At 39.1% G+C, this 16,049-nt stretch overlaps 1 protein-coding gene across 11 annotated transcripts in view; it reads left to right on the forward strand.

Annotated features, from left to right (window-relative positions):
• OSBPL8 (oxysterol binding protein like 8) overlaps positions 1 to 16,049 on the forward strand; it is a 95,174-nt gene that overhangs the window by 66,460 nt on the left and 12,665 nt on the right. For all 11 annotated transcript variants that reach the window (XM_082308876.1, XM_082308884.1, XM_082308878.1 and 8 more), the window contains 8 exons: positions 2,097 to 2,177; positions 3,075 to 3,176; positions 4,437 to 4,640; positions 9,201 to 9,285; positions 10,444 to 10,615; positions 13,954 to 14,188; positions 14,936 to 15,120; positions 15,886 to 15,967. In XM_082308876.1, coding sequence (XP_082165002.1) covers positions 2,097 to 2,177; positions 3,075 to 3,176; positions 4,437 to 4,640; positions 9,201 to 9,285; positions 10,444 to 10,615; positions 13,954 to 14,188; positions 14,936 to 15,120; positions 15,886 to 15,967 — 1,146 coding nt within the window. The remainder of the gene's footprint in view (positions 1 to 2,096; positions 2,178 to 3,074; positions 3,177 to 4,436; positions 4,641 to 9,200; positions 9,286 to 10,443; positions 10,616 to 13,953; positions 14,189 to 14,935; positions 15,121 to 15,885; positions 15,968 to 16,049) is intronic.

Raw genomic sequence — 16,049 nt, forward strand, 5'->3', positions numbered from 1 at the left:
TCTCTTAAAATGTTTTCTTCTTTTAAATTTTGATCCCATCCGCTTTGTGTGGATGTAAAACTGAGAAAGTTACGAGCTTAAAAATATATGAATCACTGATCTGTCTTGTAATCCGTTGGACAGGTACATACGGACCTTTACTAAGTGTCGTATTAGTGAGCTTTAAAACAGATACTGAGAAGAGCTTTTGTAACCTGTGATACTTACTGGTTTGGGGCTTTTATATGCATGACCTTTAGATTGCATTAGCTTTCTGTTAGTGAGCAACTAGAATATTTATGAATGTTTTACTTAAGTTCCTCCATTATAGCTTGCATAACGAGTTCATTAGCTCTTCTTATGTGACAGTGATAAGCATTTTTCCCTCTTCTGTTATTACCTTCAAAGTACTGTATTTCCTTTAACTTCTAGGCAGAGGAATTAAATTTCAACTTGTATGCTTGTCTTAAAGCTAAATTTTGAATGTTAAGAACATGTCTTTAATACAAAATGAAGAGGTTTTCTTCACTTTTCCAAGATGTATATGGGAGTTAGAGAACATTTACTTACCATTGACATGATTTTGAGATAGAATTACTTTTTGCCAGTTGCTGCACATATCTTTTTGACACTAGCTATCTAAGCAGACTCCTGTAAAGTCTTAGTTCTGAATTAAAGGCATCAAAGTAGTATCAAAGTTAAATTGCCTTGTCCCACTTGTAAATCTTTAATTTTTACTTCTTTGGTTTGAGCAACTTGTGTGTTAAGAAAGAGAGTTCTCAAGTGCACTCTTTTTATTATTGCGGTAAGTTTTCTCAAAACGTGCATATTTTTTGACTGTCATTTTATAGTATTCCAAAATAGAAATTCGGTTAATATACTTTACGTTGTAGTCTGAGATTTGAAATGACCAGTCAGAAATGTTGAACAGTTTGAGAAGCAGTTCTCAAAAACTGTCCTTGAATTTACACAGTTTAGAAGGTTACATTGATTTTTCTTTTGTCGTCTTTTTTTTTTTTTTTTTTTTGACTAGGCAGGAACTTTGGGTCCATCAGGCTTATATTTCAGTGCACAAAGAAATGCAACTCTTCGTAATTATCTGGAGTTTATATATAGCGGATACCTACTCAGTGTTCTCTGACTTGCAGTAGGAATGACATGATAACTCTGTGACAGACTCCTCTTTTTTCATTGGTTTTTTTGTTGTTGTGGTTTTTGGGTTTTTTAAGAGCTCTGTATCCCAGGATGAATCTTTGGTGGCTCTAGTTCCCTTTCTACTTAGAGGCAACAGATGCCAAGGAATAAACTTTGAACCTTACAAGATGTGGGGAGAGGTGAGAGGGAGAAATCATGTGGTGCTGAGGCAGCATATTGTCTTGCCATGAACAAGGACTTGGGTTTCATGAACAAACCTGAGTCTTGTTCCCCTATCTGTCGCCACTGTGAGCTTCTCAAAGATGACTTGCAAAAAGTAATCAGAGCGTGGGATTAGGAAGGAAGGAGCAGAACGAGTGCCATTGATGGTCGGTTGTACTCTGATAATTTATAGAGCACTGAATCCTAGATTGAAGAGGCTGTGTTTTCCTTCATGGGTCACGGGGTAAGTGCCTCTGTAGCGATCCATTCGGAGGAGATGTCAAGTTCTGAATGAAGATGTTGGGATTCGTATGTCATGGGAACATGGGAATGACTCCTGCGTTTAAACACTGGGATTCTCTTAAAACCTTCTCTTCTGCTAAAATAATGCCTAACTAGTCAAGACTACGACATATCAAGTAACAGGCTACATGGGCTAAATATTTACTGTATATAGTTCAGCTTCTTCTGGAGGAATCTCAGACTTCTTTCCCATAAAACCCTTATGAAAAAAGACTCCATAAATAGGTGGTGAACAGCTCATGTTACAAGTTGTGGTTTGTTGCGGGTTTTTTTTGGGGGGTGGGGGGGTGGGGGTTTGTTGGTTTTGGGTTTGTTGTTTTTTTTTTTTTAACTGGGAGAAACAGTAGAGAAGTGAGTGGGAATGGGAACCTTACAAACATAACTCTGCACTTCAAACACTTTCTAAAGTGTCTGCAACAGTAATATATCCTTGTATCTATCATTTTTGTGAATTTCAGTCTGAATCCAAGCTTTTCAATGGCTCCGAGAAGGACATCTCTTTATCTTCAAGCAAACTTACAAAAAAAGAATCTCTCAAGGTGAATTGATTTCCAAGTAACTCCTCATGGGCTATAAATGCATTCACATAGTTTTACCGTATTCTCTAATGAGAAGACAAAAATGCCAAGTAGTGATGAGACCTATGGAATATTTAAGTATCGTGAGAAGTTGCGGTGTTGATTCTCTTCAAATCTTACTGTACTGTTACTTGAGTATGGGCTTCTGTAATGCAGTCTTTAAGATGGCACAAGGTTATAGGATAACTCAGAAGATTATAGGAGAACTCAGAAGATTATAGGATAATTCAGGTTAGCAGGGACCTCAGGACATCTATATACAATGAAATGATGAATTGAATTATCAAAGTTACAGTTTGGCTGCAGTGCCTGTGGGTTTTTTTACTGCCTTCTTCCCCCTGTGTTGTAACAAGACCAAACTCCACTGTTTGGCAGATATCAGGTCAGGAGAAACATAAAATTATTTGCCTCTAAAAGAGGAGATACATTGCTCCAAATTTCTGCTGGGGAGGGAAAGTAATTGGTGTGTAAAGACTACTGATCAGATAACGTACCTGTAAATCTGAATCTGAATTTGGTTTTGTACATTACACAAGGAAAGGGGGGGGGGGGGGGGGGAAGAGGCTTGTTTGGTTCATTGGTTTTCCCCCTGTGATTCTAACAGGAGTTTCAAAGTCCTCAGTCTTAAAAGCAAATTGCAGAAGAATCTGAAATTGGTTACGTCATAGCTGCTCTTGAAACAGAGCATGAAATAGTTGTTTACACCTTGAAGTCAAATACTGTGTTTTAAAGTAACTTCTCTGTGTCGGTATTGCAAATTGAATTTAGCAGGTTTTTCCTCACCTTGTATCGATAGATATCTTTTTGTGCTCTGATAACTGGATGTAGCATTGTAAATATTTTTATTATTATTTACAGGTTCAAAAGAAAAATTACAGAGAAGAAAAGAAGAGAGCTACAAAAGAATTACTTAGCACTATCACAGACCCATCAGTTATTGTTATGGCTGACTGGTTGAAGGTCAGAATCCAAGTGTGAAACCTGAGTTGAAGATGTAGCAGCTGCTTGCTGCTTTCTGACCAGAATAGAAAAGGCTCAATCTTTTACTTGCTGTTAATGTTTTCCTACAAGCACAGCAACCACTAATTGCATCCCAAGGTCTCTGTGCTCAAATCCTAGGGGAATAATAGAGGAACCTAGCTCCCACTTAAGTGGAAGAGTGCAGTCACCATAGTCGCATGCATCTTGTGTGTATAGCCATTAACTTCAGATGAGTTGGCTTTACAATTCTTATTTTGTCCTTTTTATTTCATGTTTTGAATTGAAGCTCTGTTAGTCCGTAATAATAGTGAAAATGGTTCAGTCATATTAGATATTCAAATACAGATTTCTTTGTGTATTTCTGGTAATTTTCCTTTCCTCTCTTAGGAACTAACTGTCCTGTGATACTGGTACAAAAAGTGAGGAATTAATTTCTCAAAGATAGCAGTCAGTGTCATCAACAGTAGTGCAGTTTATATATTTGTATATAATGCCTTAAATTTGTAAATATATTCCTTGGAAATCATACAAGAAAAAAGATCTGTTACCCATTTATATAGTTAGCTCTAAACAATAGCTTGTCTGGAAAAAGTTTCTCCAGTTTCTGCAAAAATCTTTATAAAGAGGCTAAAACATTGCTCAGAGGTCAAGTTGGCATTCAGTCCTACAGACACAGAAGTAATTAAAATCCAGAGTTGACAGAATTGATGCAAGCAGTCTAATCAGATGTGCAAATTCAGGGACTTGAATGGATCTTATGTTTCACATATGGGTTGAAGCTAGCAGGTGTTATAAGAGGTTTTGTCTAAGAAATTAAAATACATCTGAGTTATTTGTGAATATCCTATTTTTCTTCTTAGACGTCTGCCCTGTTTTCAGAGGAGCTCTGTTTCCAAAGTTTATCCTGTCTTCATGCTAGCGACAAAATATAGATATATATATTTCCTATAGATAGGAAAATTCATGAAGGTTTCAGATGAATTGTCATGCTTCCCATATCTGGATGTGTGTATACCCATTTGTAGAATAAGTATTCATCAAGAAAGAATAGAAGAGTGAGCATTGAAATTGTACCATTGTATTGTCTTTGATAAACCTGGATAAACTTTTGATAGACCTGATAAACTTTGCTTGAAATAAAAACTAATAAATAATTTCAATTTTAATTTTCATTTTGTTAAGGGGGATGGTTTTGGTATTGGCTTCACTGAGATATAACTGTAACTATTTATCTTCTAGATTCGTGGTACCTTGAAAAGCTGGACCAAACTGTGGTGTGTACTGAAACCGGGAGTGTTGCTTGTTTACAAAACCCCCAAAAATGGCCAGTGGGTAGGAACAGTGCTCCTGAACGCTTGTGAACTCATTGAGAGGCCTTCTAAAAAAGATGGCTTTTGTTTCAAGCTTTTTCATCCTTTGGAGCAGTCCATATGGGCTATAAAGGTTAGTGGTAGCATATATGGTTCTTAATAGATGACCAGCATTAACCAGCTATGAGTAAAGACAACCTTAATGAAAATCTGAGCTGGATTTTCTGTTATAACTTCAATGGTTTGTTTATTCTGAATATAAGCCTTCAACATCTAGTCCTCTTCATCACAAAAAGTATTTGATTTATGCTGCTGTGTATACTTAAGTAGCTTCAGAAGTGTGCTGTGCAGAGGGATGCCATTAAAGAGGTTAATGCCATCACTGACAATCATGTAAGCAGAAGGAATGAGTGTATAACGTCGTATTTTACATCAATCAAATCTGAGAACTTAAGGAGGGAAGTGATTTGCCAAAATGAAAGAGTTGAGATGTGTTATAAACACTTCTTGGCTTCCAGCCCTATATTCATGTGATAAAATGTCAGCCTAGTTCAATTTGCCTGTAAGAGCAGAAATTCAAATTACTGCCTTGTGCAATAATAGCTTATATTGCAACTTGCTAGCCAATTGTGTTCCTTTTTGGCTACAATTTTACGAAGATAAATGTTCTGGTGTCTGTTTGCTTTGTCATACATGGCATAATATTGTGAGCAGCTCTTATCTGGAAGTGTTGAAAAGCAAAGGTGTTCTGCACAGCGAAGGTTTATTTCAGTTTCTCATAAGAATCTTTAATGTTTGCTATGACTCATTGTTTATACTCTAGTAAACAAACTATTGTAGTCCTTGTTTTGTGTTTGCATATGGAGAGGGGGTGTGGAAGCACAGCACAAGTGAACATATTTACCTCCTGAAATGACATCTTGCTTTAGATGAAATTACTGTACAATATTAGGACCCTTCTCATAATAAATTAATTATGCCCTCTGCAACATACATCTTAAGATAGCTACTAATTGTGAGATTTTATCTTCTGAATCTTAAATCGATATAGATGTACTGTCACATCTGTAGAATATGCTGCATTGATTTTGTCTTCCTTATCTCAGACTGGGAAGTCCATCAGCTTGTATAATTCCTGATGTTTGTTTGTGGTCTTTCTGAATTGTTATCATTATCAATGTTATCTAAATTTACCAAACTTAGATCAAATCTTTTGTAGTTGCTTTTGAATGATTTTATTTTAATATTGCTTAGGAGGACTTGTCACTAACTAGTGGTGATCTCACATTCGCAGAACACAAACTTCATATCCTTTTTCAAAGCTATAGGGTTTGGTGTTAATGTGCTTTAATTATTTATGATCATGTATACATACATTGCAAAGTGGTGGCCTGTCTGCAGAAGATCACAAATCAGTCTTATATTTCTTTATTGCTTGGCAATGAGAAATGGATTTGTTTGTTTTTTTAACTAGATATTTAGAATTTAGAGGACATGCCCCACCAGATTTTTACTTTTTTAAGGTAGGTCAAATTTTGAACCTGAACAAGTTGATATTGTCCATTCTAAATGTGCTGAGAGCTGGAGTGGCGTTTGTTCATTTTGGTATGGCTATTTGCAGTTGAGAATTACTGGATTTAATTAGATGAAAGGCCTTGAAGTTTGAAACCTTTTTCTGCCTTGTTTACCTATTCAATTATAATGTCCTAGTTACAGATTTATTATCATGAGGCAAACTTTCGTAAGCAGTAATAGCAATTGACTGATTTACAGAGTAGATTTACCAGAATGAGCCTGAAGTCTAAGGCGAAATGAGCCTTGTTTCCAGTCAGTGCAGGAAAATGACATTGCAAGAAACATTTACACAGGTATAAGTACTGCAGGAGATTTTCCCATGTGAACACACTTCCCATAGTGTGTCCTTCTGGCAGACTGCAAATTCTCTTCTGCAGTAGTTTGTGGCCAGTCACTTCACACGCTCCCTTACGCCTGTTGCTGTGGTCTTTGATGTTCCTCCTGCACTCTGAGGGAGCTGATGCGCTGTACTTTGTTCTGTCTTCCTCATGTGCCCAGTCCTGATGCCATTTCAGTTTTCTAAAATTAATAACTAGGAAAGTTACTGCCAATAATTTTTCATGAGTAAATTTAGTCCAGTGTGACTGCTTATCAGTTTTTATTGCTTTCTCTGGATGTTCATGGCATTTGAGTTTTATTGGCATGAATATTCTGTAGGAAGTAAACTTCAAAGTTTTTTTTAATCTAGTGGAATTTTTAACTTGCCTGTTACCTTGTATTGGAGTAGTTGTACCATCATTCTGTCAGGAACAGAGACAGTTCAAATAAAGTCACCGAACAAATGGAAACTGATGTCTCTCTTGTACAGAACACTAACATACTGAAAATTGATTTTGAAACCATAATGGGTGATAAAAAAAAAAAAAGTCCAGTGCTTTTTGGAACAGTAATAAATTAGAGGAAATCAAGATCCACGAGCAGTTGTTCCAAAATAAGTCAACTTTGTCAAAGCACCTAGAGGAGTATAGCTTTCTTGCATTTAAAAAAAAAAAAAAAAAAGCCAAACACCAAAGCCATGCTTCATCTCTAAATTATAGTTGTTTGGTACAGAGTAAGTAGTGTACCCTGCATTTCCACAGTATAACTCTAAAGGGGAGATCTCACAGGCAGAGGTCTGCCCTTAGTGCATGTCCTGTGACCTGAGAGTTTTGAGGACTTGTGATGGCCGAGGTGTTTGCACGGCGCTGGTGCACCCACGGTGCTGCCGTCCGCTCCGTGCAGCGCCCCAGCGCCTCACCCACCCCTGGTGCTGCACTGTGCCTCGGTGCTCTCCCCTCCCCAGGGGCCCGGTGGGAGTAAGACCTCTTCCCTGCCTGCCCACCCTCATGGCGAGGGTTGCTCGTGCATGGGGTTGTCCCTCCTGGTTCTCCTAACTCGCTAACTCCTAATCCCCGTGTTGCGGCTTCACCAAAGACTTTTTGTAGGCACACCTTTCTGCTCACCCCGAGGGGGACTGAGGTTTGGAATCTTGTTTCTAACACCCAAGTTGCTGTTACTCTGTACTGACTATTCGTGAGTTTCTGAACATCATTTACACCAGCACTAGCTTGCCTGTTTTGGTATTTAAGTGCCACCAAGACTTCTCGTTACTCACCTCTCGCCCTCAGAAACGTTCTGGCTGTTTCATTTGCTTGCTTCTAAAATACCTGCCTTTATCTGCTTTTGCTCAAAACTTATGCTGGCTTTCCAATTCCCTCTTCTGAGCCTTGTACTGGCTTTTCAGTAGGCTTCTATCTGGGGGAAATCAATCCAGACCAAAATGTGTTAATTCATCAATTAGGCAGGCTTAACCTAGCTTTCAGTGATAGCTTCAAGTATGTTTAATACAGCCCTCTTTGCCTACCGGTTATCTTAAAGTTCCCATACGTAAACCTTTTTTGAAGGAGCTTTAAGATAGTTGTTGAGCATTTTATTCCAAAATGAAGCTTGACAGAAATGGAAAGGTCTTTCGGATTTTTTTTTTTTTGTTTTAATTTGGAATATGAAGAACTTCGTGGTGAAAATTAAACTTTGGCATTTGAACATCCTCTGTGTGTCTTTTAGTTGAACATAATGTCATGGTGTCCTGCTGATACCCTTTATAGATTGAGACTTAAGCATCTCAATGTCTTTTATGGACCTGGGCATGATCTTTTTTTTTTTTTTTTCTTATTTAAATGCCAAGCCTGCAGTTAGGCACGTAAGTATTATGTAGAATTGACGACTGGATAGGTAGAGAGGTTAAAGGGGAAGGAGAGAGGATGAGTGGGTTCCTATAGCAATATAGTGTTTAGGTGGGAGGAGTTATTTCCATTTTATTTAAATAACAATTGACTCATCTGTCTTCAGAAGACAGGCAAAAATCGTGCAGTTCTGGAGCATGGGATGCTGCTGAGACACCAAGCACATCGCCATGTAAAATAAGCATGAAGTGGATCACTGAAAAGGGCCTCCCGTTCCCTGCAGGGGTTTGGCTTGCCCTGGTGTCTCTCTGTGCTGTGAACCGTAGCATCCTCCTAGGACTTCAGAGGCACCTTTGCTCTCATCAAGAACGAATGGGACTGGAGGGGGAAGAGCCAGTTGCTGTACAAATGAGGGGTCTTCCACTAGGCAGTATTTGTTGTAAATCAGCTCTCTTAAACCACCCGACAGACGTGTCTTTTTGTTTTGCTTGCTTTCAATCTTACCTCTTCAGCTGAAATATTGAGCTGAAGAGGAATGGCTTGTCCCTTGTGATCTCTCTACACGCATCTGCAGGAATCCCCGGACAGTGAGGGTGATTCCCCCATGGCATTCCTTTTGATGCTTTTGTCGTCTTGCTGTAAGTAGCATCAGCAGAGCATTTCCAAGTTACTATGCCAAGTCTGATTTACAAAAACAAAACGACCAAAAATTATTTGAATCCCAAAGACCGTTCTTTTTATAGTGGGGTTGAATTGGGAGCTATACTTAGAATGAAGTCTTTGAAGAAGAAATCCAGTAAAAGAGGGCTGTCCATCTTTCCATTCATGTCTTCATTAGATGTTGCTGAATGACAGTGAATAGCCCTGCAGTGTGTCAGCTTGTTATTACATTGAATGATAAACTCTAAAACTGGATTAAAATACCTGATGCTGTTGCTTTTTTTGTGTATTTCAAGGGTCCCAAAGGCGAAGCAGTTGGTTCTATAACTCAGCCATTGCCCAGCAGTTATTTGATCATCCGAGCCGCTTCAGAATCAGATGGTAAATAGATATTTCGGTGTTTTTCCACAGTGACAGCAGTTAGTTATTAGAAAGAGATGGCTTCAGTTGTCTTACCATGTCTATTACAGCACTGTGATTGCAGTTTAATCGTTGTTAAGGTTCTCCCTTAACTTAGTGCATTCAATTGTGTTGATACTAGTAGTTTTTCATGGTTCTTAAAGGAAAATTTTGACCTGAAGAAACTGTCATTGAACTCCTTGCAGTTACCTTGCATTGGCTGGCTAGAGGAGGGGGAAAGGTTTATTTCAGATTTAACTATATTAATGTATGTCTAAATACTCAAGCTAGTGCCTTTCTAAAGTGCTAATGTGGACATTCTTTCTCATGAAAGCATTTGTGTATTATGAAGTGCAGCAGTTGCACAGAGTTCTAGCAGTAAAAATTCCCTCAAAATATAGTTTTGTACCACCCTTCATCACTGGGAACGTGGCGGTCAATATCAATGCAACCATCGTCAAAGGTTACAATGTGGAAACAAAATTTAAGACTGTTGTGTAACCTTTCTAGCAGCTGCTTTCCTTCTGCTGGTTAATTAAGCATACCCCTGCAGACTTTAAAAATAGGACTGTATTTACCTTCTGTATTGAAAAACGGATTAGATACATGGAAACAAAGAAATAAGGAGCAGAAAGAACACAAATTGTTTAATTATTTTTTGCAAAAAAAAAAAAAAAGTGTCTGCTATTTTATATTGAAATGGCATTTATATGCTCTCGTTATAGCTCCTTTCCCACATTGTTGTTGTGTTACATGAGCAAATTTTGCCAACTGATGCAGTTACTTAGTCTTCAAAACTAGAGCAGGGCTGCAGAGAACTTTGCAGGAATTCAACAGTCAGGGCGTGGAAGGAACCATACTTGCATTAAGGACAAAATGCTGGAATATGCTCTAACAGAATCATGATTTACCTTGCTTGTCCTACCCTGAAGAATCCCTTGTACCAGAGCTGGGTAGCTGTGAGTTGTTTTTATGTCTCCACCAAATTATAAAATCCAATGCATGTAACATGAAACAACTCTGAAATATGTCTTCAAAGGCAATGTAAGGAGACCCAAAAGGATTGTGAAATTAGGAAATGGAAGTTGTACGGTTCAGTTAAATCCTTAATTTTCAGTCTAATAATAAATTTGTCTTTAGGCAGGTGTTGGATGGATGCTTTGGAGCTGGCACTGAAATGTTCAAGTCTGCTTAAACGTACAATGATTAGAGAAGGTAAAGAACATGATTTGAACTCTTCAGCAGACAGTACTCATGTCTCTCTCTATGGTCTGCTTCGTGCTAACAACTTGCACAGTGGAGAAAACTTACCGTAAGTGAATTGATTACTAAACCTGATTGTCCCTTTGGCAGAACTTTGTAGTGATAACTTCTCCACAGGGAGAATCTCCTTCTAAGGTTGCAATTCTTTTTGCTCCTGAATTTTCTCTATATGCCTTATTTGCACTGTTTTACATTTTATGTGGATAAAATAAAAAAACCTTTTTTCAAGCAAAGTGGATACAGAGGAAAGTTTGGCCCAAGGAACTCAAAGTCGAGTATCACACGAGTAAGTTTAAGTACTCAGTTAAACTGTTAAAGTTTTAATTTTTTGTATCTTGAAGTTGGTCTCTCTTGTTAGCTTCGCCTGAAAATAAGTTTTGTACACGTGATAAAAGTTGGTAGATGTGAATGTAAGTTGCTGTTCTTTGATTAAAAAAATTAATAATCCTATTGTTATTTAAATGGTTTCAGCACGTCTCAGCTTTGAATCATCAGATGGATGAATGATGATTCAGTCACCATATTATTATATTGAATTAAATGCACAAAAGTTGAAATTATCTGGTATCACCTGATATCTAATGTCCGAGTACCCTTCAGTAACTCCCTATTTATTTCAATAAATACTTTGAGCCAGATTTTTGGGAGCATAAGCTTTTGTGGAAATATATTATTAAACAAGCATGGCGAGTGAATGGTGTTTTCAAGCATTTCAATTGTGGTACCAAAGAGCATTAGAAAATAGAAAATATTTAGTCCTTTATTTGAAATAATTGGGTCTGAAGCTTGTGCTATGCACAGTTTCTCTCAGTAATTTTCCACCAATTCAAATGTACTTTCAGGTGGAAAAGGTGGTGTACTTATTTCAAATAATCCCTTCCACCCATGAAGATTTAGCTGCCCATCTCTCTTTCGTGGGTGGGCAGGAATTTTGTACTGCTGTTAAGAGTACACGTCTGTATTTGAGACAGAAGACGTGGACTGGGAGAAGTGCAATTCTTTCTGGCATAGGTAGTCTGAGAAAAGCATAGAAAAGGCAAATTATTGCCCCTGGCCCAGATTGAAGGCCCTATCCAGATGACCAAGCAGGCTCAGCTACGGTTGTGGTCCTTCCGTTATCTCATGGAAACAATAAAACTGCTGCATACAATTCAGCTGGAGATCGGTGCTCATGAATAGTAGTTTAATATCAGCAGCTGGCCCAGATTACAATCACAGCAATTAGCTATAACTGTTAAGTCTAATTAAGACTAATGGTTTAATTAAGTAGATCTTTGGATATAGCATATTCTAAGAATATTCAGTGTGCTTAACTAACTAAGCAACAAACCCTGCAGGCCTAGTTTTAATGGGGTTGGCAGGAGAGGGAGAAGAACGGTGAAAGCAATTTTAGCTTCAACTGAGAGCTAGCTTTTTTAAGTACGTTAATAGCAAGAGGAGGTCCAAGGAAAAACATTGGACCAATACTTGTTGAAGATGGTCACCTGAAAAACAGGGATGAAAAAAAGCAGAGACATTCAATGCTTTTTTTGCCTCAGTCTTCAATAATACTGGTAGACCTTGGGCTGCCCGGTCCTCTGAGTTAGAGGACCACAAGTGTGGGAACAGTGACTTTCCGTTTGTGGACACTGAATCTGTAAGAGGCCAGTTGTATCAGCTGAATGTTCATAAGTCCATGGGGCCTGATGGTGTTCATCCCAGAGTACTGAAGGAGCTAGTCGATATTACGGCAGGACCCCTCTCAATCATCTGTCAAAGGTCTTGGGAGTCTGGGAAGGTCCCTGCTGACTGGAAGCTAGCCAACATTATTCCAGTTTACAAGAAGGGTGTGAGGGAAGACCCAGGAAACTACAGACCTGTTAGTCTAACCTCAGTACCTGGAAAAATTATGGAGAAGATCATACTGGGTGCTATTGAAAGACATTTAAAGAACAGTGCAATCATCGGGCACGGTCAACATGGGTTCACAAAGGCAAAGTCCTATTTAACTAATTTGATAACCTTCTATGATAAGGTCACCCACCTAGTGGATGAAGGGAAGGTGGTGGATGTAGTTTTTCTGAATTTTAGTAAGGCTTTTGATAACGTCCCTCACAGCATCCTTCTGGACAAGTTGTCCAGCTGTGAGATGAGCAGATTCACGATGTGCTGGGTGAAGAACTGGCTGAATAACAGGGCTCAAAGGGATGCAGTGAATGGAGCTACATCTGGCTGGCGACCAGTCGCCAGTAGCATTCTTCAGGGCTCAATCCTAGGGCCTGTTCTGTTCAACGTTTTTTCAATGACCTGGATGCAGGAGTTTAATGTACCATTAGCAAGTTTCCTGACGATACCAAACTGACAGGTACTGTTGACTCTCTCAAGGGACAGGAGACCTTGCAGAGGGATCTAGATAGATTGGAGCATTGGGCAATCATCAATGGCATGAAATTTAACAAGGGCAAATGCTGAGTTCTGCAACTGGGACAGAGTAACACCGGACACAAGTATAAATTGGGAGAGGAGTAGTTGGAGAGCAGCCCTGCAGAAAGGGACCTGGGGGTGCTGGTTGACAGTAGGCGCAATATGAGTCAGCAGTGCGCCCTGGCAGCCAAGAGGGCAAACCGCATCCTGGGGTGCATCAAACACAGCATAACCAGCCGGTCAAAAGAGGTGATTATCCTGCTGTATTCAGCATTGGTGCAGCCTCACCTTGAGTGCTGTGTGTAGTGCTGGGCCCTGCAATTTAAGAAGGACGTTAAGATCCTTGAATGTGTCCAGAGGAGGGCAACAAAGCTGGTGAAAGGGCTGGAAGGCATGTCCTGTGAGGAATGGCTAAGGATTTTGTGTTTGTCTAGTTTGGAGAAAAGGAGGCTGAGGGGCGACCTCCTTGCTCTCTCCAGCTTCCTGAGGAGGGGAAGTGGAGAGGGAGGTGCTGATCTCTTGTCCCTGGTATCCAGGGATAGGGCACGTAGGAATGGTTCAAAGCTGCGCCAGGGGAGGTTTAGACTGGACATGAGGAAGCATTTCTTTAGTGAGAGGGTGGTCAAACACTGGGACAGGCTTCCTAGAGAGGTGGTGGATGCCCCAAGCCTGTCAGTGTTTAAGAGGCATTTGGACAAGGCCCTTAATAACATGCTTTAACTGTTGGTCAGCCCTGAGGCGGTCAGGCAGTTGGACTAGAAGACCGTTGCAGGTCCCTTCCAATGGAACTATTCTAAACTTGGTGTGTTTGACAGTTCAGTGAGAAAAGTACATCCTATATGTTTCTAGCGAAGCTAGTTTGACATTGCTACCAGATCAGGCTGGATATTGGCAATTGTAGTGTGTATTTTATTAAGATCCTGATTTGGAAACATGAAATTATTGTGTGAAGTTGAAGATTCATTTAGCCTTTATTTTTTGTAGGTTAAACGACAGTGAAATTGAAAGGCATCACTTTAAAGATCAAGATATGTACTCTGACAAATCTGATAAGGAAAATGATCATGATCATGAGGAATCAGATAATGATGGACTGGGGAAAAGCGAAGAAAGTGATAGTGACACATCGGAGCGACAGGATGATTCTTACGTTGATCCAGAACCAATTGATATCAAGGAAACTACTTATTTAGAACAGAGTCATGAAGAACTTGGGGAGGTAAAAGTGCTGTTGATGTAGCGAGCAAGCAGCTTCGCCAAATAGAAAGTTGGTATTTTGGGGGTCAGACTACGCTTAAAAGCTGACTTGCAGGCTTGGCTTTCATATTTTCAGCAATAATGGGGGGAAAAAGTTCTGTTCACCCATGTTCTGCTCTGCTCTGCCACCCTTGTGCTTGTGTCTGAGATTTTGACAGAGGTAATGAGATTATATGGAATATTGCTTAGACAGAGGGTGCTCAGTTTGAAAGGGCCACCTGCAGCAGAAGTTGGCCATGTCTACCTATCCTTTTGTTGTTATTTCTATTTGGGTTTTATTAACTTACTCCTGTTTTTTTCTTCAAGTAAAAATCTTCAAGTTGAAGATTTTAATGCAAGCCGAGACCTGTTTTTCTACTGCAAGAGAGGAGTTAAGCAGCCATAGGGTCTGCAGAATTCAGTGGAAGGCTTTCTGTGTTTCTGATGTCACCTTGCTTTCTAATATGATGCCCCAGAGCTGCCGTTCCACTACTGCATGTTGTCTTGCGTATCTCCACAGGCAAATATGACAGAGATTTGTATGTTTTACTTGCTATAATGATACCAAAAAACTTAGTAACAGAAATTGAGATGAGCTTTTTCATTTAGATGAGTTGTTCATTTTAACTATCCATTTTCCATTCTCATTGTGACCTTAGAATTTGTTGACCTGTCTTATGGAGGATTATTTTCTTTTTCCTTTCTGTAAGCAGTTTTTTGTTCATCCTAGGCAGGGGAGGCTGCTCAGACAGAAGTGGTGTCAGAAGAAAACAAAAGTCTGATCTGGACACTGCTGAAGCAAGTCCGGCCAGGAATGGACTTGTCCAAGGTTGTACTGCCTACCTTTATCTTGGAACCTCGTTCTTTCCTGGACAAGCTGTCTGATTACTACTACCATGCAGACTTTCTGTCCGAGTGAGTCAATCCTATCTCTGGTTTTCATTCTTTTCATTTTTTTTTAACTAATATGGGCTAAGTGTATACTGAAAAGTTTGATCCGGTCTACTTAAACAACATTGTAGACTGCTTAGAGTTTGAATGTTTGTCTGACAATGTATCAGTCATCAGATATCCTTGTTTTCTGAAAGCTAACTGCCTGAGAGCTCATATGGCACGTCTTGAAGTCTGGCCCCTCTTAGTAATAGCGATTGTGTTGCAGACACTTCTGGTTTAGCTTTTGGAGACTGATTAGAAGACTTCTCAAAATTAGTTTAATTTTTTTTCTCTAGGAGGCATATTTAAAATGGTAAAACAGTACCAGTTAGCCTTTTAAATGCAGTGTTAAGTTCCATTCAGGTTTATAGTTGCCTGCTCAAATGTAGCTAATAAATTAAAGACTGTAAATTGAAATGTTATTCAACAATGAGTTCTGTACGTGAATAGGCCGGTTCTCTAAAGTAGTACCTTTTATAGATGGAAGAACTTCAGTGGGGGTGGAACAGGATTTAATGTTACAGACTCAATTATGGGAATACCATTTCTGATTTTTTTGTTTGATTTCCATTTTCAGACAATTATTTGAAAACTGTGAATTTGATGCAATCAGGCTGAAAGTTTTACAGTACTGCAAAACCTTTGTTTTAGTCAACTCCTAGATACAAGATCTATCACAACGATTGATAGCATGTTATAACTGAAACAATACTGATATTTGATCTGTGTGTTCTGTTTGTTTTATAGAGCTGCTCTTGAAGAGAATGCTTACAACCGCATGAAAAAAGTAGTGAAGTGGTATTTGTCAGGATTCTACAAAAAGCCAAAGGTGTTGTCTCGCATATTATTTTGTCTTTACTTTAGTCATTGTGTCTATTTTGAGGGTTTAGGAATGTGCTGGAGTAAGTTTT

Source organism: Platalea leucorodia (assembly GCF_965183815.1).
Source record: "Platalea leucorodia genome assembly, chromosome: 4".
Lineage (NCBI taxonomy): Eukaryota > Metazoa > Chordata > Aves > Pelecaniformes > Threskiornithidae > Platalea > Platalea leucorodia.